This window comes from Salarias fasciatus, chromosome 14 (assembly GCF_902148845.1).
Source record: "Salarias fasciatus chromosome 14, fSalaFa1.1, whole genome shotgun sequence".
NCBI lineage: Eukaryota > Metazoa > Chordata > Actinopteri > Blenniiformes > Blenniidae > Salarias > Salarias fasciatus.
Genome location: NC_043758.1, coordinates 38,375,643 through 38,400,504, shown reverse-complemented (window position 1 = coordinate 38,400,504; position 24,862 = coordinate 38,375,643). Strand labels below are relative to the sequence as shown.

Below are 24,862 nucleotides of genomic sequence, written 5' to 3'. Positions count from 1 at the left end.
GCCGAGGGAGTGCGTCTTCTTCATGTTTTACGAGGGTCTCGAAGCATTTCAAGTTTTTCCTTTATACAGCAGCACACTCCCGGCGGGGCGGACCGAGGCCCGAGGCCCGAGGCCCGAGGCCCGAGGCCGGCCCGCCACTCTGCTCTAAAGGCCTTATTAGCCAGAAAACACAAGCGCCGGAGCCGGTATGCTAATGAGCAGCTATTTGCTCCGAAAATAATAAAAGCAGAACATCATTTGTTTACATCTTTTACTTCCAAACGTGTTTTTATTTGCTTTTAGAGCACTTAATGTTTGTTTTGTATTATCTGTGGTACAGTATCATTGGAGACAAACTGAGCGTGGTTAGAGGAGGAGGAGGAGGAGGAGGAGGAGGAAGGTCCAACTAGCTTCTACGTCTTCCTGCTTCAACACACCTGACTGGAATGAGGAGGGATTCTAATGAAGTGTATCGAGAAGAAGTCTAAACTTAACAGAACGAAACCTGCAGCAGCAGCAGCCATCGGTGTTGTTACCATGGTAACACAGGAGGCAAGCACTCGGTGCTACAGCACTGCGCACACACACACACACACACACACACACTTTTTGTAAAGACTCATGACATGAACGTATTGAAACGCCGCCAGAAGTGAAGCTCTGCTCACGTGCTCGCCATCCAGGGAGCCGCCCTGGCCGTCCAGTCTCAGGCCCGCCTCACCAGCAGGAACACGTCCGGAACAGCGAGCCCGTTCAGAGGGGAAGCCTGGCCGCCGCTCGCCAGACTCTTACTGCCGATCTCCTTCCTGACACACCCTGGGCCTCAGATCGGCGCTCGCGTTGAAGAACTGCCGCTTAGAGAAGGAGAGCCCGGCCCCTCCGGTGTGTTGAAGCAGGAGCTCGCCGACACAACACGAATCGGCGCAGTGTGTGTGTGTGTGTGTGTGTGCTGAAGAAGGCGGTGTGTGTGCAGCCTTGAGTGGGAGAGCTGACGAGGAGCAGAACACTTTCTACCTGCCCGACTGCCACAAAACACTCGTCCTCTGCCGCGTTCTCACCTCTTCGGTTCAGTTTGAATCCTTTTTTTAATGAGAAGCTTGTTTTCTTTCTACGCCTTTTATGGACTCCGAGTCGCTGCTTTACAACAACGTTTTCAATATTAATGTTCAGGATTTTTGTGGTTTGATGACTGTTTGTTTTCTGTCTTTTTTGTACTGCTAATGTTGATGAATGGGGGTTTGGGGAAACTAAAGGCCATCAGATGCTGTTGTACTGTTGTCGTCACGCCATCGTCTTTCACTTCTCTCTTTTTTTATTGTTTGTTTCTTGGACTTTTTTTTTTTTTTTTTTGTTTTACTTTTGAACCATCCACCCAGTGGCCAGTGTTCTGGAAATGAGGTGCAAAGAGTATCTCAGGTTATTTTACATTCTGGTGGTGTTTATGTATGTGTATATATGTGTATATATCCATATGCATCTCCACTTGATGACGCCATTCCATTCCCATCGGAGGGAATTCTCCTCCTCATGTCCCGTTCTGTCGTCCCCCCTTTTCTTTTCTGCTGTGGATTTTGATTCTGAGTGTAAACGTGCTGGTTCATCCACCTAAAGACAAGATGTCAGTAAAAGAACATACCAAATTAAGATTGATATTTCTAATGTCTAATGCATTTTCGTGTCTCTTTAATACTCATTGTTTTCTTTCAAAAAAAAAAAAAAATCACAGTGTCGTTTTGTATTTATTAAAATGATAATAAAAAGTATATTGTGAAATATGCATAAAGATTTGTGGGATATAAAACGTGTTTTTTTGTTCCTTGTGAAATTTTGGTGTCAGAGCCGAGCAGCGAGGCCATAAGGAGGTGACCTTCGACCTCTCCGTGCTGGCAGCGCGGCGAAGCGCCGGGTCAGTAGTCGTCTGAGTCACTCTTCGTCTTGCATGTTCACTGCACAGCTCTTCTCATGTCAAAACTGAAGAAACCTAAAACCTTTTCGACACTTCGAGGACTAAAAATACTCACAATTTGCTTGTCAGGACAATGGAGGAATTGTCTTTTTGGAAGGATGAAAGTGCTTTCCCTCTCCTTTTGTTCATTTTCTCAATATTGTTGGTTCTTTGTAGCCTATCTGTGTGTTGCCTTTTGCTATAAAAGAGCATTAAAAATGACAAAAAGACACTGTTGTTGAGTGAAGTCTTTCTGTACAGAGCAGGGTGAGACGCACCCTGGCCAACGCCATTTCCACAGAACACCACATCTCCTGTTCTGTTTCCTGTAAAACACCTTCTATAGTCACCTGCATGTCCCTGTCAGAGAAGAGAGTGGATCAAGAAAATAAACGTTTGCAGTCTCATCCCATGTCCTGTAAGATAAATCCATGTTCTTTTATTTCCTTGTACCTGGGTCAATATCAAATAAAATATTTTTGAAAAACGGAACGTGGCTAAAGTATTATTTTGGATTTGATAGGAAGTTTTCTCGATTGTAGAACTGATGAACTAAAATAAAAACAATAGGTGATAAAATTAACATGCAGGAGCAGCAGAGTTCACCAGTTCAAGGCCGAATTTCAACGCTGATCAGCAGATTTTCATGATTTATTGACATGGGATGCAGAAGCCATTTTGCTTCATCTTGGAGTTTCAGTGAAAAGCATGTGGAGATGTAACAGAGCGGTCACGTCAGTTGGTAGAAAGTTGCTTTGATTATTGTTTACTGAACCAGGTCCAGGGAGCATTCTATTTGCAGATGATGTTATAATGTGTCTTAAGAGTAGAGAGGAGGTAGAAAACAATCTGGAAGGAAGAAGACTAAAGGTCAGCCGAAGTAAGACGCAATGCATGTGTGTGAATGAGTGTGAGGTGGGTGGAAAGGTGGAAATGCAAAACACAAGGGTCATGAGTATGAATGACTTAAAGTACCTGGGGTCAAAGGTCCTGAGCAATCAGCACTGAACCGAGAGTCGAAGAAGAGGAGCGAAGCCATGTCGGTGCTAATGTATAAAGGAAGCACATCAGGGAGTGGAGGAGAAGCTTTACCTGCTGGAAGATTCATTTAGAGACTCATTCTGCACGGCGCTGAGCTGGAGGTCGCGGGAGGTGCTGACACGGAACGATGGAACAATGAACTGATTAAATAGAGAGGCCAGCTTGAGACGGTTTGGATGTGCTGAGGAGACGTAGATTTATTACACACAGCAGAAAAGATGTTGTTTTTCCTTTCCTTCCATTTTATTTTCCTTCCAGTAGCCTTGAACTGCAGTGTCGTGTTTGAGGTGAAGAAAAACAGATGGAGCCCAGGATTCAGAGTTTGTGCCAGTTATTGTGCTTGAAAATATTTTCTGAGATGATCTGAAGAGAATTTCCACCTTCTACCTCCTGAAAGCTCCATTATAATGTGGACTGAGAGCTGATTAAAAACAGCTAGTGCTGGACTGGATTTGTGACTTACAGCTTGACGCGACCTCCATCAAGCTGTAGATCTTACTCCAGGGAATCAGTAAACGGCCGTGCTGAAGCGTTTCATCTAAAAGCATCAGGATCTCCGGGTTCCTCAACAGTGCAGCTCATAGTCATCCAGTGAGCCACAAGTCACTCAAAACGCTCGTGCGGCTGTTCGCACACAAGCTGAGCATCACAGTCATACAGGGAAGTGTGTTCACTGGCGTCCCTCTCCTGCGCCGCTCAGATTGCGATCTTGCATAGAAACGAGTGCAGGTCTGAGAGTGGGATTCATCGTACGATTTATAAAACATTCATATCTGACAAATATCAGCATTTGAATGATCGGGTCTTGTCTTGATGAGTGCAGCAGCTAAAATCGATCATCATGGTTCTGAAGCCCCGCCCACTGACGTCAAACACAGAGAGGAGGAGTCTTGGCAACAAAATATTTTTTCTGAACTGGAAATGGATCCTCTCAGGTCTGAAGAGGAGGCAAATCAGGAGGAGCTCTTTGGAAGAATAAAAACTGGACTTAAAGGGGAATAGAAAAACGCTGTCTGGAGGCTGATCACAGCGGCACTGAACAGCGAAAAACCACGACACAACTGCAAAAAGCCCCAACACAACAGTCCAAAACCCCAGCGAACAACAAAAAGCCGCAACAAAACAGCAAAAAACCACAACAACAAAAAGCCCCAATACAACAGCAAAAAACCTCAACAAACAACAAAAATCCACGAAACACCAGCAAAAGGCCACCAATCCACTTCAGCCTCAATAAAACAGGAAAAAAGACACAACAGTAGGGCTGGGTACAGGTATTTTTCGGGTACAAGTACTTCTTTGATACCTCACGTACGGTACCGGTTCCTGAACGGTACTTTTTTCGTTACCTGCCTTCACGGAGCACAGACGACGCCATGACTGCATTTGCTCTTCATGCCACTAGGTGTGCTGTTTGCGTGTTCAACCTTGTTTTACACAGACACCACAGAGGAAGAAGGGCGCTACCGCTGCCGGCTCTCCCTGCATGTTGTTAGAAAGAGTGTGAGCCGGCAAGACGTGGTCACATGTTCAATGATGCGATGCACCGTTTTGTCAGTAAAAGAGAAGAACTGAACGATCGTTTCCGTGCATGTTTATTGACCGTGCAGCCACTTTAAGAACCGAAACTGATCCCCGTACGCACGTCTCTTGTTCGGTACCAGTATATACCGAAGTTTTTCAGTCGGTACCACTGCGGTACCGTTAAACGGTGCCCAGCCCTACACAACAGCAAAAATCAAAACACAATGGGACAAAAACCACAACACAACAGGAAAAAAAAAACTCAACACAACGGAAGAAAAGCCACAATGCAACAGCAGAAACCACAACACAACAGGAAAAACCAGATCATAACAACAAAAAGCCAGAACGAAACAGCATAAAGCTACAGCACAACAACAAAAACACAAAACAGCAAAAAGCCAAATAACAACAAAAGGTCACGAGGCAACAGCCACAACCCAACAGGAAAAAGCCACAACACAACAACAAAAAACTACAACGCAACAACAAAAAGCCACAACACAACAAAACCCCACAACGCTACAGAAAAAAACCACAACACAACAGCAAAGACTCCCACAACAACAAAAAGCTACAGCACAACAGCAAAAAGGCCACAGCACTGGAACAAAAAGCCACAACTCATCAAGAACCACAACACAACAACAGAAAACCACAACATAACAAAAGGCCCCAACACAAAGCCACAGTGTAAGTGTGCAGTGGTTGGAAGAACTGGGTTTTTTAGAGGGGATGATGTTTGGAGCTGAACATGAAACATTCAGGTTTCATATCCAGGATCTGGTGAGACGTTAGACTGAAGTGTTTGGTTTCATCATATAGAGCACCAGCTACAAACGTTTCATCCACTTCTCTACAAATGAGAGCAGGAAAAGCAGAAGGCTCGTGGCTCAGGTATGCTTCCCTCTGAAGGGCATTTCAACCTGATACATTCCCATCGGGGGGAAGGTACTGCTGCTCAAAATCTGAACAGCTGCTCTCTATTTGCTCCCGTTGTAGCCACATGGTCGTCAAATAATTACATTTTTACCAGGGTCAGATTTACATTCTTCTTCTGATGTGTCCATCCATCCATCCATCCATCCATCCATCCATCCATCCGTCCATCCGTCCATCCATCCCGCGATTGAGTATCAGTTCAGACATGACTAATTTCCTACCAGAGCCATTCTTTCACACTGCTACATCACGTGTGACTGTACTACAGATGTGAATGTTGATTTCCATAACAAGGTTTGTCGTTACAGTTGAGTTTGTTGATACAGGATGTGTTGCTCCGTCAGCATGGGAGTTTTTTTTCCAACTCATCGTCTCCAGATTATGCTCAGCATCTCTTAAAGTACAACTTCTGTCTCTGTTAATTATAAGAGGGTGCATCATCGTTATTAATTCATGTTCACGGTTCTCACTTTTAGAATTTAACTTCTGATCAATAGGATTGATCAGCTGGTGATCATGATTAAACATCTGCTGATTGTACACATCTGCCTTATAGGACTAATCAGCAATTCTCAGCTGTGACCAAACATCTACTAAACAAGAGGTCATGATTAGGAACTTCTGACTCATTATTACGAGATGCTACGTCACAGTGAGCTAACAGATGATGAGTGGATCATACCTGAGCATCTGGTGTTTGCTCACGACTCAGCATTTCATATTTATACTCACCTTATATTTAATATTTCATGTGAGTTCACACCCTTTAATATTACCTTGGCTCGTTATATTTATGATTGAGTGTCTCTCTGTTCTCACTTAATATCTGGCATTTAGGACTGAGCAACCGTACTTATGGCTTCATGTTTGTATAATACTTATTGGCATTTAGCCTGTGCTAACTTTAACATTTCATGAAATATGATTGCTAAATACACCAGTTAAGCATTTTTATCCTCTAAAGATGTTGTTGCACATCTGAGCTCTGAGTGAAGCCATGAGAGTCAAAATGTCCTTAAATCAGAGTCACGTAGTGATGACGGAGCATCTCCTGTTTCTGAGTGACGTCCGAACATCCTGTCATCAAGTCGAAAAACACTATTCATATGTGTGTGTGCTCGTGTGTCTGTCCTCGGGTTGGGACTGACGGTGCAGGGAGAGCGTTTATAGAGCAGGACAGCTTCACCGCGAGAAGCGCAGTCTAGTAAAAAACAGCTTCCTGCTCAGCTGTGCAAATCAGCTCATTTTCACTTGTTTACGTTCGTGGGAGATTTAATTTCAGTTGGAGTAAACTTTTCTGGGATGCAGGGTTAGACTGTTTCCGATTTATCTGCCATGCTAATAAATTAAATAATATGCGTCGTTCTTTTACGGCCAAAACACAGGGATTAATCAAAGTTTTTGAAGCGCTTAACCCAATTTTTATTGATCGAAATTCTCTTCGCATAATAAATTGGACTTTAAGTGGTACATGCCCACACGGTCTGGATCACACAGGCGTATCAGACTGTGTGTGTGTGTGTGTGTGTGTGTGTGTGTGTGCGTGTGTGTGATGCAGACTTTGGAAATTCCCTTTGTGAAAGGCAGGAGCATCAAGGCAGAAAATGTGAACCGAGCCGGCATAAAGCGGGTGAATAATGCTGTGAATAACTCATTTCCATGAGATTTGTTTGAAATGGCTGAGAGAGTTTTGCATTCACATTTATGGAAAAGGTTCACTGCTCCGTCCTGACCCTGTAAACAAAGCCATCAGCGCTCCACACCTCTTCCTCCGCGGGCTCCCCGGGAGCGCCGGGGAAATGGCTGCCGCTGCTGCCAGCAAAGCAACTTTTTCCTCCCAATCCATTTTTTATTTCCAACTGTTTACCAGTGTGCACTCCACCTCTCACCCCTGCCTGAATGTGCTGCTAATATGCAGTTTGAGGTCTCCTAGCTGTTTTTTTATTATTATTTTATTTTGCCGCATGCTCCCAGAAGCCTTTGCTTTCGTTCGCCTGTGTAATTGTTGCATCAGGCGTGGGCAGAGTCGGTCTGCAGAGAGTGAAAACCGGTTCGCCAGCCAGAAGGAAATAAGCTTTGCTCAGCAAATACATACTGCGGCGAGATAGGAGTTATCAGAGGGCTGAGCGCCGGCCCGGCCCGCTGCGAATTTGAATGTGTGAGCGCTTTGATGTCCGGCCCGGTGTGTTTGCGCTGGGAAAGTAGAGCTGTCATGTGAGTGTGTGTGTGTGTGTGTGTGTGTGTGTGTGTACTGATGAAAGGAAGCATCCACTGCGTGTGCTGCAGGATGTCTTTTTCCCCTCCTGCTTCTCTCCTCTTTGTCTCTGGACTGGTGACAATGAGCGGAGGTGAGAGGGCAGCGGCGCCGGAGCAACACCATTCATCACACATGTCACGCCGCCGGACCGGCTGCACGGGACGAGCCGCAGAAATTAGCATTTCATCACTCTCCCTGTGTGTGTGTGTGTGTGTGTGTGTGTGTGTGTGTGTCTGCTTTTTGTCTCATAACTCCACACGTGACAAATGACTTCAGGATTCGCATAATTTTTCCAGCTGTTTGGATGAGAAGGTGCTATTGACCGGCGTTTTGAGCGTCGTGTCGCTGAACGCTGCGGAGGATTCTCGCTCATGTTTCTGATGAGCGGTGGAGATCGGTGGTCCTGGCGACGATCTCTTCCTTTACCATGTTTTCTAAAAATCACTGAGTAATATGAGGAGGGGAAGAGCTGAGAATGGGCGTTTTCCGGTGTGGACGGCGGGAGGCGGTGCACGGCGAGCTGCAGAGCGTCACTGTAGCGTTTCGCTGAATGTCAGACATGAGTTCGCTGCCGGTCCTCAGAAATGTCAGCTCACTCAGAGGCTGGAGAGAGGGACACAAAACGGGGGTTTTAATGGAGCGTGGCGTTCAGCGCCCTCACTGCACAGCGTCAGCAGCAGGTTCTGTCTGTGTGGAGTCTGCATGTTCTCCCTGCAGGTGTCCTTCACTATCGGCCCGGTAGAACACGATCCTCAGATCCTCCGGTTTCCTGTTTTCTGTTCTTCGTGCGGTTTGCAGAGCACATCACTGATTACTGGAGCTCTTTTAAATTTAAGCGAATCTAATTAGCAATCAGGCTAATGGGAACCTTGTAGGAGTGTCTGTAATTATGTTGTGAGCTTTCTAATTTGTTGGTTTTTTTTTTTTTGTTTGTTTATAAGCTGTTTGTCATTTTCTGTGGCATTTTTAGATGCTTGTTTTCTCCACATTGATTATCTGGATAGTTTTCCATGTGATGCTAATCTCCAGGTGACGGCCATGTGCCGACTCTCCTCCCTGTAGTTACACACCTATAGATGCGTATTTTATTATGGCTCTGTCTTCTTTCACGCCGTCGCCCCTGCCTGCCCGCCTGCACTCCTCTCTCTCATTACTTATCTGCTCTCCTTGAGATCTGCGGCTGTGTGAGGTGTGGAGTTGGCGGGGGCGTTGCATTTCACCTTGCAGCCTTTTCAGAGCGGGACTATTCATCCGGGCTGAGAGCGGGGATGTTCATGAAAGCTCAGAGATTTTATTCAAAGGAGAGGAAAACTGTTTTGACAGAAATAAGCCGCGATTGGTCGCTGCGTATTGTGATGGGCATGCAGGGAAGGTGAGCGCTGCTGAAAAGCAGCGGCCGTATGCATTATTTCACTCTGCTAACGCCAATACTCTGTGTGAATGTGTGTGTGTGTGTGTGTGGGTGGGTGATGCCGCCGGGTGTTAGAGCTCAGGGTGCCGGATCCCGTTCCACCGGGCGTCAGAGCCGCCATTGGCTGCTGGAGGGACGGCGTGATGAACAATCTCTTAATCAAAGCCTAATTGTTTAGCATGATCCTGAGTGACCCGCCTAATGGAAACCTCCCCTTGATTAATGATGTGTGTGAACAAACACAGTGGGAGACACCCCAAAACCTCGTCTGACTTCAGTAATTAAAGGCTGAGTCCAACAGGATCCGAGACTGGATGAAGCAGAGTGATGTGGAGGAACATTCATACAGGAGTTCTCATTCTACCCTCATTCTTCTTGTTTTATACATCATAACAACCACTATCAGCGGCCGTGATGAAAAGATAATTGCCATTATTCCTTCCACCTCAGCCAGTGGTCTTAAAGTTGTGGCTGATCTTTCTGTTTGACAGGATGAAAAGACAAACTGAGAATGTTTTCTCATGACGAAGTGAGGTCTGTCCTTGTAAGTTCACCCACAACAACGGAGATATTTCTCAGCTGCCGCTCTGCCTCCTGCTTTAAAAACACGCTCCATCAGAACGAAGCAGCCTGACAAGGTTAACTTTTGTCTGCGCGTGAATGAAGTGGGGAGGAAATATGCAAAATGATCCTTTTCAGCCCACACATAAACCGGAGTATAAAGGAGACCCGTGTTCCTGAGGAGAGAGAGGAACTTTCCTTCTTTCTCTGGTATTTTGCTGTTTCTCCTCGCCGTTATTTTCCATGTGTTACTAGCGGAGCTGTTCTTATGCACCTCTATACCAACAATCTGCCCTCTGCAAGAGGCCTTGTGGAATAATAAACGCCTTTTTATATAATTACTCACACTTTGGTGTCTGAATAATGGCATCAGAGCGGTTCGTGTCTGTACAGTCGCTGTGAAGCGAGTTCCGGTCGAGGGTTTTCACTCCTCCTCACCTGCTGCACGTCCTCACACGCCGACGTGTGCACGGAGCATGAATGTCAGCTCTCCGCGAGGCATAATCAGTTAATCACCTCCAGACGGGCAAGGTCGCACTGCCTCGCCATTTATCGCCTCTGGCCCGGGCCGCTCAGGGGACAGGGGAGTTCTGGTGGGGGGGGGGGAGTGATTGGGAGGTGTGTGTATTTAAGGATAATTTCATATAATTCAGAATAGGCATTAAATGTCTATCTTCAATCAGGACAGGATTGTTCTGCGATTCAGTTTAATTTACTTAAACAGCACAAATAACAACATATTACTGCGACAGTGTAGCTGCAAACACCACAACACAACAGCACAGTGGAACGCAGGGTTCTGCATCAGAAGTAAAGGCCGGCAGGCCTTCAGGGTGACTCCTCCAGCTTGATGTTTGCCCTCGGTGTTGATGGAGCCGTGGCAGGACGTACCTGCCCACTGCTGCCTTCCCAGAATTCCTCCTTCACTCCTTTTTCCACTCATTACTTTGGTCACGGACAATCGCAGATGGTGCAGCTGCCGGTTTAATTGTTTTTATTACCCAGGCATCTGCTTTCTGCTTTTTTAAACCACAACGCCACGGCGGCAGTCGAGGCCATGTTTGTGAAATGAGAAGATAAACATGGAGGGAGGCGAGCGGCCGCGGTAATGTCAGTCATGTAGCGCTGCTCGTCTCACATCTTGGCTCATGCTGCTCTGATTTAAAGGCACAAATAAAATAATGTGAGGCGTTATTTTGTGGGTGTGTCTGCCTCCCTCCATCTGCCTCTCGTGTTTTGCGGATGCTGAGAGTTTGTAGATGAGAGCCGGAGGATCCCCGCGGCTCCGCCGGGTTATTTTCCTATCTGCTGAGACGAGTTGTTCCGAGCGGAGTCGGAGGGAGGCGGCGGCAGATGTTCGGCTCTGACAATCCCTCTGCCTTGGATCTGCGACAACAAAGCAGCCGAGGGAAAATGTCATCTGCACATCATCCCTGACGGCCCCGCGTGAATGAATAATTACTCTTCTTTGACTGAGGTCAGGAGGAGAAGACGGTAAAGAGAGCTCTAACCCTCTTACCTTGAGACGCTTTCAAACGGGAAGCCCTGCATCACGGCGTGTGATAAGGCGCCGAGGAGGCTGTGACACGCAGAGGCGCTTCACAAAGAAAAAGGTTTTTCTTGTGGCAAAACGTTGAGGGAAATGAAACGCTCGGTACGTGCTCTTCCTCCAGAAGACGAGGCGGCGGCGCCGGGTGGAGAGGGTGGGCGTTGAAGGACTGCTGGGTGGCGCCGAGCTTCACCGCAGTCGTGTCAGGAGGGAGGCGAAGCTTCAGGAATGCATCATTGTCACCATTATGCTTAATAATTTGAATGACGTCTCAGAGCATGACTCAAAGGCACTTGTTCGGGGGCTGGCAGGGTTATTAGAAACGACTCCCCCAATGATGCGTGTCACTGAAGCAGCAAATTAACATGAGGAGATGGAGGCGCGTTAACGGCAGCAGAGAAAGGCGGGAACGGCTGAGGTGGAGGGAAACGGCTGGCACGCGAAGAGGAACGGGGAGAGATGTTGCTATTTTCACCCTCTTTGTTAGTGGAGATGCTCGGCTCGCGCTGCTCCAGCTCCTGCTCCGTTGGAGCTTTCCTCCGAACACCAGGTGCTCCTGTTGTGATAAATGATTCTCAACTGCGCTGAACAATGGCGGAGGCGCCCAGACATGTCCCCCATCAAATACTTCCACAGCGCCTCTCCCACACACCACACAATGAGCACGCTGGAAGGCGCTGGCGCTTGTTTGTCTTGCCGCCACGCAGCACTGAGGGCTATTTTTGTTCCCTGCTTACCATTTTTACTCTCATGGGAGCCGACAGACTGCACCTCGGGATGTTCCAGCGCCGGCCACTGGCCGCTCTCTTTAATCCGACTCTCTCTCTACACGCTGCTTCCTCCGCTGGCCTCTCCTCTCGGCTTCCTTTGTTTCCCCGTCTCTGCTGTCTGACAGCAGACGAGGCGTGATGCATGTACAGTGCCTTCACCTTTTCCCGCCCAGTAATTTATGCTGTCAGGGGTTTCCCTGTGTTTGGACGGCCGGCCTCCGGTGTGTGTGCAGAGCAGTATCTTGGGGTGTTGACACATTCCTCCGTGTTCAGCATGAAGCAGATTGTAGCAGGTAATTGATGGGGGGGTCACTGCCACCGGCACGTAGAGCAAACTGAGGGGAGCCTGCTCCTTTTAAACCTCACCAATTAGATTAGGAGAAGGTGAGCTGACCGTCTCCGGGAAACCATTTTGTTTTCCAGCTTTTTTCATTCACTCTCATGCTCTTTCATGACTTAGAATAAAAGCACGTTCAGCATGTTTTCCTGTGACGGTAAAGATTCCTGTGTCCCCCGGACCGCCAGCGTAGCCACGTTACTGGTTTTGGTCATTTTTCTTGCTTTTTGTGTTTCTTCTGCCTAAAGTTATCGTCAACAAACTTTGAATGCTTTTAGCGTTTGCTGCTCTGTCAGTTTATCGTACAGCTGAAGTCCCAGCTTTTTTCTACTTATTAAGGAGCTTATCTTCGTGCTGGCACAACACCTCGATGCTTCGCACACCTCCTCGTCCTCGGAGCAGCATCTTTTTTCTCCTGAACATTTCACAGCCACAGCCTTTGTCCTGTTCAGTATTCTGTCTGAAAAAAAGTGATAAAACCCCATTCATCAGCAGGAAGTATCCTCAGACTGCAGATTCCTCTGGTCTCTGTGCTTCTGGCTGGGAACCGAACCACCACAGCTCAGGACCTCATTACCGTCCGGCGCTGCTTCGTCCCGGTTTAGTCTCTGATCATGTTATTTGTTTTATTGGAACTAGGTAAAATTCTCCACCAACAGGATGAAAGTAAAACACGTCTCTGTGGATTTAAATCATTTCGATATTTTCGTCTGAAGCAACTCTTCAATCCATTCCTTGCGCTTGGTTTGGCAGTCTCTTTCAGGGGCGTGCAACAGTAATCCTAATTGGAACGGTTTTGAAAGAGTTGAGCCATGAAAATCATTTGGATTTTTATCTTTATTATTTATTCATCACCTTTGAAAAGAAAACCACACTTCTAAAAATCACTGCTTTTTCCCTTTCCTTTCAGCCTCACGTCCACCTTCAGGTTGATTAGCCAAGCTGCTAACATCTGACGGTAAACGTTTGTGTACATGTTTGTGATAAAGCTTTCCTGGAAATCTGCGGCAGGAGCATTGTTCTAATCGCTTTGCAAATATTGCCTCAGAGGAGTAAAAATCGCATCACGCTTAGATCCAATTTGTGCTACACTCACCAATTACTTTCACGGTCCACTTCCCGTCTAATACAGAAAGGCCAGATTATCCTCTGGATGTCTGGGTGTTGCACACCCTAATTACAAACACAAATTGGAAAAATGCAACTTGTGACAAAAATCTAGCACGTGATTTGTTCTCTTTCCAAGAAAAACATTTGCTGTAATTTACTTTGTCTCTGTGAGGAGAGCTGGTGCCGGCGAGGGCCTACTTATGTAGGATACGCAGAGTTTTTGATCTTTCATTTGGTCCTGCAATCAGATAAAGCTGTAGCGCGGCTGCACTGTGACTAATTGGCTTGATGTATAATTAATCCTAACAGTGGTACCAGTGTAGTTCATTACATGACTGATTAAGAGGACGTTCAGAGGGAAAAGACTCAACATCAGGAGCTCAAACGCGCTGCGGAGCTTTGAAAGCTGCAGCAGATCGGAGGCTGAGGAACTTCACCTGGAAACGACTGAAGAAAAACAGACGCCGTAACGCGGGGTGAGCTGACGACTGAACTCCACTCACAGCTTGTTTGGCTCTTTATTGCTCTTCCATGGACTCGCTGCTGCACACAACTCAAGCCTGGACTCACAACGGACCCGCCGAGCGAGGAAGTCAAGGCCAGTCCGGGTTTTACCGAGGAGTCACATCCACCGGTCTAACACTGAGTGGAAGTCGGGGACAGGTCCCATCCAGAGGAGCTGAGACTGAAGCACATTCAAAGTTAGCAGGATGTTCTAACAGGGATTTATTATTACTGGAACAAAAGTCAAGATATAATTGGTTTAGATTTGTTGCCAAACTCCCTCAGGTTGAGGAAACGTCGTACATCAGGTCATAAAATTCAGCCTATGTTGCCACTTTACGCTGATGACATGGGAATATCTGTGGTTAAATCAGATGGAGTCAGACCTGTCCTGTGTTTTCACTCGCTTACCTTCTCCTGCAAAGTCAACTTCTGTCAGCGGGTTCCATAGTTATTGAGCTTGTTCCATTTTTTTAACATAGAGATAAATACACCACAATCGTCTCATACCGCTTCATATGATTCAGATGATTGATTTAATGACATTAATGATTTAATCTTACACGAGCAACCAAAATAATGAAAAAAAAAAAAACTAGTTTTGCTTTTTCAAATCAAGAAATCTCGAGTGGAGAGTGAAAAGAACAAGACAGAGAAATCAAAACAACGATTTTAACTAAACAGTAAATGCAATTCAAGCTGACTGATCCTGAAATCACAGAGCGGGAGCTTTCAGGAGAACCTGACCGGATCAGGCTGAAACTGCTTGATCTTATGGGGTGCTGTGCTTCTCTTTGAGCTGTTTTTGTCCGACCGAAGATTACAAAGTTAACTTTCAGATTTTGTCACACAGTCTGTTGACAGAGTTTCTTCAGCAGTCTGGAGAGAGAGCATGTGACCCACTCATTTCTGGAGAGCTAGCCACAAAATGAAATGACTTTTCACTTTACACAACTGATTTTCCATCTGCCGAACTCAAAGCAAACTCTCAAGAGGCAAAAAAAAAAAAAAAAAAAAAAAAAACCTGTTCAGATGAAGCAACATGGAGCCCCGGGCAGCAGGTAGTACTGTGAACGAATCAGGGGCGAGCAGAGAGAGAGAGAGAGAGGGAGAGCGGCGCTCCTCAGCCTTCAAGGAGATAGATGCGTCCTGCCACTGTATAAATTGGCTGTCGGAAACATTTTGCGAGGAGAAACTGCAATAGCTGGGAAGTAGGAGGCCTGGTGACGATGATGGAGAAATGGAAAGGGGGGGGGGGGGGGGGGGGGGGGGGGGGGGGGGGGAGATCGGGTGAGGGTCAAAGGGAAGAACCAGAGAGGCTAAAACGGGAAGAAGGCCAAGGTTAGCGTTAAATGTCTTGTAAAAGGTGAGGAGACAGCAGTGTCATCAGACAGGACCGTCCGTGAAGACAAAGGCAGAGGCGATGAGAGTCTGACAGCGTGGCGCCGCCGTGCTCTTAGCCAGCTGCTCCGTCAAGATCAAACAGTTATTTAGGCCAGCGCTGTGATTATTATCACATCCTTAATGAGGAGGATCACTTCACCGCCGAGACGCCGCCGCTGTGGAGCGCGTCACCTGCGAATCGCTCCGTAAACACCAGAGCTGAACCTCGGCCGGCCGCGAGTCGCAGTAATAAAGGAAAGAGCCACACTGTAGAATAGCAATTACTCAAGCAACGTGGCAGCCCTGATAAAACGAACGCAACCTTATGACTTGGCAAAGCAGCTTCATGGTTAATGCAGGACTTCCTGGATGGAGCTGGAAGTTATTGGACGCCTGCTTCCCTGTGGAATAGCAAAGTGGTCTGGCCGCGCCGCATCGGGGACGAGATAGCGGCTGTCCGCCGCAGGATGGATGGGACGAGGAAATGAGAGGGGCGGCTCGGCCGCGACTTGGACGGCGGCGACTGAATCAAAGGAACAAAGCCAGGAACAGCGAGCGGCGCCACAGCTCCACCTCTCATCCACACGCTGGGAGTAGAGACCTCATTCAAGCTTTTCTGACAATCCCCTGTAGACAAAAGATAAAATGGCATCCCAGTAATTGCTTGAACCTTCGTCCTGGAGGCAGGAAGTGATCACATGACCCTGGGAGGTCTAATGTTTGGCCTCTATCATAGAGCAGCATCAGCTATTGACACAGTGCAGTAATGACCTACCTTAGGGCCGGCGGCGTCTCGCAGAGTAATGATGACCCACGCCCGCCTGCGAGCCGCTGCTTTTCTCCTCATCGATGCAATTACAGCACTGAAGCACGGCTGGCCCCGAGCAGAGAGGAAGAGCAGGATTCCCGGCTGTTCCTCTCGACAGAGGTCTCAGAATACCTCCAGACGCAGCAGAAACACCAGCTAATTGCTTAATCTGTAACAGTGAAATGGATATCGCGGCTGTTCGCCGCACAGGTTGTCGAGATGCATTAATTATTGTTGATGCTCGCTTATCCCCCACCGCTGAAAAATGAGATGACAAAGGAGGTAATTTCCTCTTTCTCTCAAGATGGTGTGTAATTGCGGGCGCTACAGTAGAGAAAGCGGGAGGGAGGGGGGCCGGCGGGGGGGCGGACGAGGAAGGGAAAGGTCTGTGTAAGACTTCTCTCTCCCCGCTTCTTCTGACAAAGACTTTAATTCACCGTAATTATACAGATGGATTGAAATATACAGCAAGACAGGGAATCACTCCAATTATGCAGAGTTGATTAAAATTTGGACCCCATGCCAGGGTGCTGCCGGAGCATGGGAGGAGTCGGGATGCGCCGCGTGGAAACAGCAAGACGGAGGAGGATTCTGGTATCCGCCCTCAGTAACGCCGTGCACGAGGACAACAGTTCCTCCGCTGCACAAACAGGCGAAGTGCTCGTGTTGGATCCTCATGGCCTCCTAATGAAGATGGATCAATGCTATTCATTTACTGACAGCCGCGCACGGCGGGCGGCGCGGCCCATCGCCTGTACTGTGTAGCTGCGACAGCGGCGGCGTTTACGCTCAGCGGCGGCGGAGACGAGTCCTTGGCATCTGGAGACGGCGGTCAGTGGAGGAGAACCAAGAAGAGAGGGAGGGTTAAGAAAACAGGAGATGGGGAATAAAAAGGAAGCAGGCGCAGAGACAAAGAGAGAGAGAGAGAGAGAGACAGAGAGAGAGAGAGAGAGAGAGAGAGATCACAAATGGGAGGAGCGGAGTGAAAAGGGCAAGACATTTGTCACCCTCTCCTGCAGGACCATAGGAAGAAAGAACAATATCATTAATCTCCTGACATTTCAATATTGTATTAACCTTTCTAGTGGAATTCTATGGGCTCATTAGTCTTTTTTGAGAAGGGGAAAAATAATAATCAATAGAACAAGCGGCGGACATGTTGGGGAAATACACTGCAGTCAGATAACATCTAACCTTGAGCCAGTCACCAGATTCTGCTCTGTCTTTAGCAATCACCGCGTTTCTACGCCTCAAACGAATCGGTCAGAGCTACACAGAAACACGGCGAATAAACAGAAGAGAGGCTGTTCTCTCGAGCAGGTCGCTGTCGTAAAAGAGAGAGACGGTCCGGCGGTGAAACGGCAGCTGAAGATGACGAGACGAGCACGTCGGCATTTGACTAAGAAAATCACTCTGATTCTTTCCCATTATGCGTCCGACGCTGCCGGCCCTCTGTCACCAACGTTTACATTTGGCCCCGGTGAGCAGCGGCGGCGGCGGCGGCGGCGGCGGCTGTTGTGAAAACATGTTGCTTATTGTCGGAGTGGCGTGATTGTGTGTTTGTGGCGGACGTTCCTGACCCCCCCCCCCCCCCCCCCCCCCCCCCCCCCCCCCCCGGGGGGGAGTCACGTGGGTTCAAGGGTTGTTTCGATACCGTCATTAGAGGCCGAACCCACAGCCGACGAGAGCCTCTTAATGGGATTCAGTGGACTCAGGGAAGTGAGTGGGCGGCAGATTCACACACCCCCTCACTGGGAGGAGGGCTTTTAATTTCTGCTCTTATTCGTTATTTAGCAGAAATCAATCATATTTGTAATGGAGGGATTACTGCACTGGACAGGAGGCTGATTCAGAGACACACTGTCAACACTTTATGAGAGATGCTGGGCTTTACGGGGCCTGTATGCTGAAAGAGATGAACGTCGATCTGTGTGATACGAGAGGCTGTGGCGGCTCCAGCTCTGCAGTGTGTTGGAGGTTTACTGTAAATTGGAGTTCATGAGTTTGTTGCACATTGTGAAAGAGATATTTATTCACCGCCATTAAATTACAAATTAAATCAGAAATCCCAGATCGATTCACTGCATTCCTAAAGCCAGATGTTGAGTGAACAGCTGATCAAACAGTCCACACGTTTTATAACTGGTCTAACTGTTCATGTGGCAAAAAACCAGCTGATGGCTCGATGGGTTTTAAAGTTCCAAATCCGCTCCTCTATAAATGTAAACAGACAATAAGGCAAGAAAACTAAACATGAAAAGAAAGCATCAGATCCTCTTCAGACTGTCATCCACATTTAGAAAACTACAGCAGTCCTCTGATAATCTGAAAACAAAACTCTCAAGGTCTGATTCTTAAAAAAATGTGTAAGCCATGCAGACGTCTGTCTTTACGGTCATCGTCAGTAAGATTTTATCAGATCAACCCTAAAGGAGAACTGACTTTCACTGAGACGATCCTCACCGCACAGTTTACTGAAGAGTCTTTCTCTTCTGCAGCGTCAACAGAATGAATCCACTCGGTCAGGTAAACTGATCCAGATAATCAGCAGGCTTACATCGGAGCATTAATAATTACTGTCAGTGCTCTGATGGAGCCGTGGCTCATTAGCAATATTAAACGGGGGCTGATGAGTTCAGCTTCCAGATGCAAAGAGCCGAGGGAGGGAAGATTCCCGCCATACTCCGCTGGGTTAATTGTCCAGACCCCGTCGGTACTAAATAAGGACAGTTGGAGCGACTGGCCAAATGACGAATGGATGTACAAATCATCCACATTACTTCTGGGTTATTAAAAAAAGTTGGGTTTGGCGGGCGCCCAGGCTGCCTCTCTCATTATGCCTGGCAGCTATCTCTCGCCCCTCCGCTCACGCCGCCGCCGTCGAAACCCGCTCGAGTGTTTAACACTGATTAGAGAGAAGTTTTGGTGGCGCGGCGCGATTGTGATGAGCTGGTCCGGGAGACTGTTAAAGCTAAATGAGTTTTGATGGATTGTCTGAAGAGGCGGCGTTTGACCTGCAGCTGGAGTGGAAATGGATGTGGAGAGGTTCCGCCGAGCCGTCTGAGCGCCGCCGCGCACCTGCGACGGCGGCCTCCTCGCCGGCGTGCCCGGCGACGCCGAGACGAGTCGTCAGACGGAGCACAGCTGCTCGCTTAATTACCTCCTAGGATGGGGAGGAGGTTAATGAAGCAGTTTGGCGATCACAAATGAGAGACAGCCTGAATGCTCACAAAAGAAACCAGTTCTCGGCTGCTGGGACTCGGCTGAAAGAAACAGCTCTTTGAATTATTGATTGCTAAAAGTGAGACGCTGAAGGAGGTTAGCATGCGTCTGGTGTGGCAGGTTCTCCACAGAGGAGGCAGGAATCATCCTGATTTTAACAGCTTTAACTGGAGAAACTGATCATATCACTCATGACTTCAGTCATTAGTAGGAGGAGTTGTGATGTTTTGTCTGCCCATAGTTTGCATCACATCCTGTATTTTCATTAAATTACAGATTTTCCCTTTTTAAAATAAACAGCATCAGCCGTCTCATATGCTCTGCGCTCCCTCCTCCAGCTCAGAGCTGCTTCCTGAGCACACAGGTAGGACCAGGGAGGAGGAGCAGCAGCCTCGCTCTGCATATTCATGCCTTCACGGGGCGAATCGGCCGGCTGCCGGGGAATCCGCCTAATGCCCTTAATCACCTGCATCTCATAGCCGGGCGAGGACACACCTCCTCTCATTATAATGATGGATGGAAGCAGGAGGGGGACGCTCTGCCCTCTTCCAAATTTGTTCCTGTTTAGAAAGGTGCTTATTAGTGAACACCTGGGGGAGAGAAGGGGGGAGGGGGCTGGAGCTGACAGGAGGAGGAGGAGGAGGAGGAGGATATTCACAGGCTACAGCTGTCATTAGGAAAACGCTGATAAATTATCCTGATATGTTTTTAATTTCAATTTGTCTGTGGAAACATGGAACGTCAGAAGAAATGATCAACCAACGCCACAGAGCAGGACTGTTTTGAACACAAGTGACACGTCTGCAAACACTGACACACCAGGAACCGCTGTGGTGTGTGAGCGGTGTGTGTGTGTGTGTGAGTGCAGTGTGTGTGCACGGCGTGTGCGTGCACCTGGGGTCTCTCAGGACCTGCAGCTCTGGGTGTGCTGGTAACGTGGAGGAGGGCGCGGCGCCACTCATTAGCTTGCGGAGGCCTTGGTGCAGCTGCTGGCGGGTCGGGGACGAGCCGTCCCTCCGTCTTCATCTCTGGTGTTTGAATAAGCCGGACAGACAAGAGTTTGACATTAAAGACTCCCGTCGGCCGCGTTATTGCCTCCGTGCGAACAAGCCGTCTGCAGGTTGGACGTAATAAACCAGAACAAATGTATTTTGGCCTCCAATTAGGAGGAGTTGCCGGTCAGAGTCCCGGACGTTTTGCTTGGCGGCGTCAGCAGCAGAGTGAAGAGCGATGAGGAGGAGGACGAGCTCTGTATTGGCTCCGTCATGGAACCTCATTCAAGCCTCCTTACGCCTAATTGGCAGCAATCTAAGCCTGTCAAATTGAATATAATCCCTCCGCTATTGGTTTGAGCCTCCTCCGCGGCGCCGCACGCCGCCGCTGACTGACGTGGCCGCTGATATTGTGAGTAATGGGCAACGCTAATGGGATTGGCATTAGGTAATACATTTGAACGGCTACAGAACGGAGACGGCCGCTTGGCCGCCGAGCTGCAGATATCGACAGTTGCCTCCTTGGCGGTGTTGTTGAAGAGCGCCGTGTCCTTTCGGGTGACGACTGCTCTCACGATTTCACATTAAAATGCAATCCATGCAGTGACATTGAGTTTTATTACGGGGCTTTTCAATTATAGCTATAATAAATATAGCATTGAAGGGAATGTAATCTTTTTATGAATATTGTTTATCTCTCCACAAATGATGCTGTCAGCTCCTTCTACATCTATTAATGGGAAAAATCTGCAACTTTTACAACAATCATCTATTTAACTAAAATAACTCAACTTTATTTTGATGGAGAGGACTCCAGCGGTACATGAATAACGACCACAGAAACAATTCAGAGTTTCAACTTTTTTATTCATCGTTTTTTGTTTTTTTTTTTTAGTTCTTTTTTACTTTTTTGCTTTACGAAACAAATGTTTGCAGATGTCCTATGAATAAACAACAGCACCCTTTCTCCTTAAAACAGGGCGAGAGCAGCCCTTTAGTATCACGAGGAGAGACTCCTTCCGTCCGGCCGCCGCCTCTCCGGGGCCCGCAGCCGCTCACTTCCTGTGTTCCACATTCATTTAAGTGCATTTATGGACGACGTCGCCGTGTCGGCTGACGGGCGACAGCTGGGTTCATGGTCAACGCCAAAAAGGCATTTACTGCAGCTATGGCTCACATTACTGTCCGTTTTCACCACTGGAGCGAGCGTCTGAGCCGGAGAGGACGGCGAGCGCCACACAAAGAGTCTCTGCTCGAGCACGGCCTTCGTAAACAGCAAACGTCACTTCCGTCATCATCATCATCATCATCATCATCATCATCAGGATTAACTAGACTCTTTTGTCATACCTGTTTTCCTCCAGTAAGACAAAAAGGTTAATAGATAGAATGGTTTAAAATAAAGTTTAGTGATTGTGCTTTTAAAACCAAAGTAAAACAAATAACAAACATTGATGACAACACGAAACATAACAGTGCATTACAAAAAAAATGAAAAAAAAAAAAAAAAATCCCAAAGTGGCACTTTCTGGGGGCAGCTAAATAATATAGCAATTTACAACATGGATGGAAATGATAAAATAATTATATTTACTGGCATAATAAAATTAGAGTTCGCAAAATAAAACAAGGAAGACAATTTTGAGGTACCACGATGGGCGAAAACGAGAAGACATCATGTATACAGGCATATTTACAGACAGTCCCTTCCAGTAACACGTGACCGCAGCGGCGCCGGCGAGCGCCGGCGAGCGTCCGGAGCCGGCCTCCACGCCATATTGCATTGGAATCAAACATAAATATACTGCTGCGTATTCCGGTTTGAATGCACCGCTCTGCAATCCTCAGACGCTCTTTCCTCTTTTTTTTTCTTTTTAAACTGACATAGAAAATGATAAGTTAGAAAAAAATCAAAACAAAAAGAAAACATCGGTTTGTTTTCCAGATGTAAAGAAACACGATGGACAGACGGGATGACGGCAGCCAACATGACGGTGAAATACTGAGATATTTAAAATCGTAAGAGAAACAATGGTGCTCCCTCCACTCCTGGAAAAATCTGAACAGTTCCACCTTTTTCTTCTGTTTTCCTTCAGCTTTCTACCATCTGGATGGACAGAGAAACAGAGTCATGGGTTAGCGTCCGCCAGTGCAGGAAAGAGTTTCAACTCGACGGACAGCAGGTAACGAGCAGATTGATTTTCTCAGAGACATTGTGTCACACGGCCAATTAAATGTCACGGTCAGCTTGTTTTCCAGCTTGCAACATATTTTTCTTTGTTGTTTGTCGCTCGTGTTTCTGCCTCCTTCTTTGTACGATTTGACCCAATTCATGCCGCAAATGAGCAGCAGCGCCGTCTCCAGGTCTCCGGATGGATTCTATCGTCCTTTCTCGTCTCACAAGTGGCTCTTGACAGAGCAGCGCCGCCGCACTGAGACGTGTCTCCATCGTAAACAGTCAGTATGGACAAAGGACACGGACTCATTCACTGATCAGCTAGTTTGGGTTAGTGTGTGTATTGGTGTGTGTGTGTGTACCTCCAGCTCGTCGTCTCCAGGCTGGAAGGCTCCGGGTGTGTTGGGGCCCATGTCGGCGGGGGCCCTGCGGCCGGCCTCCCCTCTCCGCCGGCCCCCGGAGCCCCTGGAGGACATGGAGCTGGAGGAGCTGGGCTCCCGGGGGCTGTTGACTGAGGGGAACTGCGGCCGGCTGTAGGGCAGGATGTCCTCTGAGCCTGGGGGCAGAGGCGGACCGTCAGGCGAGCCGAGGGGGTTGCGGGGTCGATTCCCGCCCGGTGCGGCCCTACCTGTGTGCTGGCGCGCCTTGCCGGCCGTGCTGCCCTCCGGCTTGCCGCCCTTCCCTCCGTGAGCGGTCTTTAGTCTGTCCTGAGCATCCCTGCGTTCGGACGAGCTGGTCCTGGGGTCCGAGCCCTCCCGGGGCCGGTATCCGCCCGCCACGCCGCGCTTGTCTCGCCCCTCTCCCGCTTTGGGCGACACGACCCCCCTGCCCTCCAGGGCCGCCTTGGACGGGTGTGTGGGCGACTTGAGCACGGCCGGAGGCGGAATGGGCGGAGGCGGCAGATCTGCGGGGTAAACACAGGAAACGTGAACCACGGAGAGAAGCGTTGGAGCCTGAGGAAGAGGAATCCGTGCAGCGCCTGAAACTCCAGTGTGTATCATCTGTCAGTCAGCTGTCTCACACCTGCAAGGTGATGCACAAACACAGCTGCGGTGTGTGTACAAACGGCGGGAGCGGCGCCGACAGTAAACACAGGAGATGACAGCCGAGCGGCCGAATCGGGCCGCAGAGTTATGAGACTCTGCGGAGGAGGACGAGGGGAGTGTGACGGTCAGCAGCTGGCGCGCCGCTCCTCCGGTCCGTGAAGCAATGCCGCCCGCCCTCGAGCCATTATTCACCCGAGGCCGGTCAGCGGGTCGCCTGGCCGCTCGCGCATCCGCGGCCGTCCCAACAAAACGGCGGGCGAAAAGCCTTGATGGCGTTCCATCTTCTAATTGGTTCCCGGGCTGAAGGAGGGCGGCGCCGCGGCCGGAGCCCCGAATCCACAACCGGATTGGAAGGTTCATAAACAGAGGGAGTCGCTCCGGGACGCTGCTTCTACTGTTTGACACTAAAATCAACAGGGGGGGGGGGCATCAAACAGCAGAGGCCTCTGCAGTTTTTAATATCTGCCTTCCTCCTGAGCCGGGCCTCAGTCGGTCCGATCGATGCCACCGCCTGAGCTACGGCTCACTACGAGGGAGGAGCAGCGCCGCTCAGATTTATGAGGAAGCGGCGGCGAGGACGGGGCTCGGGTCTGAGGAGCGTCTCCGCGCTCGCCGACGAGGAAGGCAGTTAATTAGGCGGACAAGGTTGAGACGGATCGGGAAGGACGGGAAGGGGTTAACGTCAGAGAGGAGGGAGGCGGAGGCATTAAAGTCAAACGCAATATGAATCATGGGGGGAATAGAAGTTGGGTGTTTCCACATCCACTGTGCAAACAGGGGAGAGATGATTAGGTCAAAGAGGGCTAAGCAGCCGGGCTGCCTTCCTGGTTCACTTGTTTTTCCCCTCCTTCTCTTTACGGCCTCCTCCTTGACTGATGGCGTTCATGTGTATTTATAGTGATGCGGGCTCAGCCGCAGGTAATTGGAAAGGAATAGAGGCATAAAGCAGATGAGAGAAATACATAACAATGAGCATTATGGCATCTTGTGTGTCTATAAAACACACTCTGTGTTTCTTTTCTTTGTTCTGAATTTGATTAAATTACATTCCCTCAGCGATCACCTCGACACCTCCACTGCAGACCGCAGACGGGCTGTATGGACGGCGGGGCGGGGGCGGGGGAGGCAATAACCTCCAAATGAAAAACAATCCATTCAGATCAAATGCAATCAGCAGGAGGACTGATGGACAGACAGAACGGCAGCGCTGTCACTCCACCCCCCCTCCGCCCAAACCAAGATGGAGGAGAGTGGAGTGGGATGGAGAGATCACTCCAAAGGGAGGGCGAGCGGATGGGGAGGGAG

The 24,862-nt window shown here is 48.6% G+C and overlaps 1 protein-coding gene across 2 annotated transcripts in view; it reads right to left on the bottom strand.

Annotated features, from left to right (window-relative positions):
- Window positions 1-21,192: 21,192 nt before the first annotated feature.
- robo1 (roundabout, axon guidance receptor, homolog 1 (Drosophila)) overlaps window positions 21,193-24,862 on the bottom strand; it is a 155,303-nt gene continuing 151,633 nt past the window's right edge. For both annotated transcript variants that reach the window (XM_030107741.1, XM_030107742.1), the window contains exons 28-30: window positions 23,140-23,415; window positions 22,874-23,067; window positions 21,193-22,442 (exon numbers count right to left, since the gene is read on the bottom strand). In XM_030107741.1, the coding sequence (XP_029963601.1) occupies window positions 22,428-22,442; window positions 22,874-23,067; window positions 23,140-23,415 (485 nt within the window). In that variant the 3' untranslated portion in view covers window positions 21,193-22,427. The remainder of the gene's footprint in view (window positions 22,443-22,873; window positions 23,068-23,139; window positions 23,416-24,862) is intronic.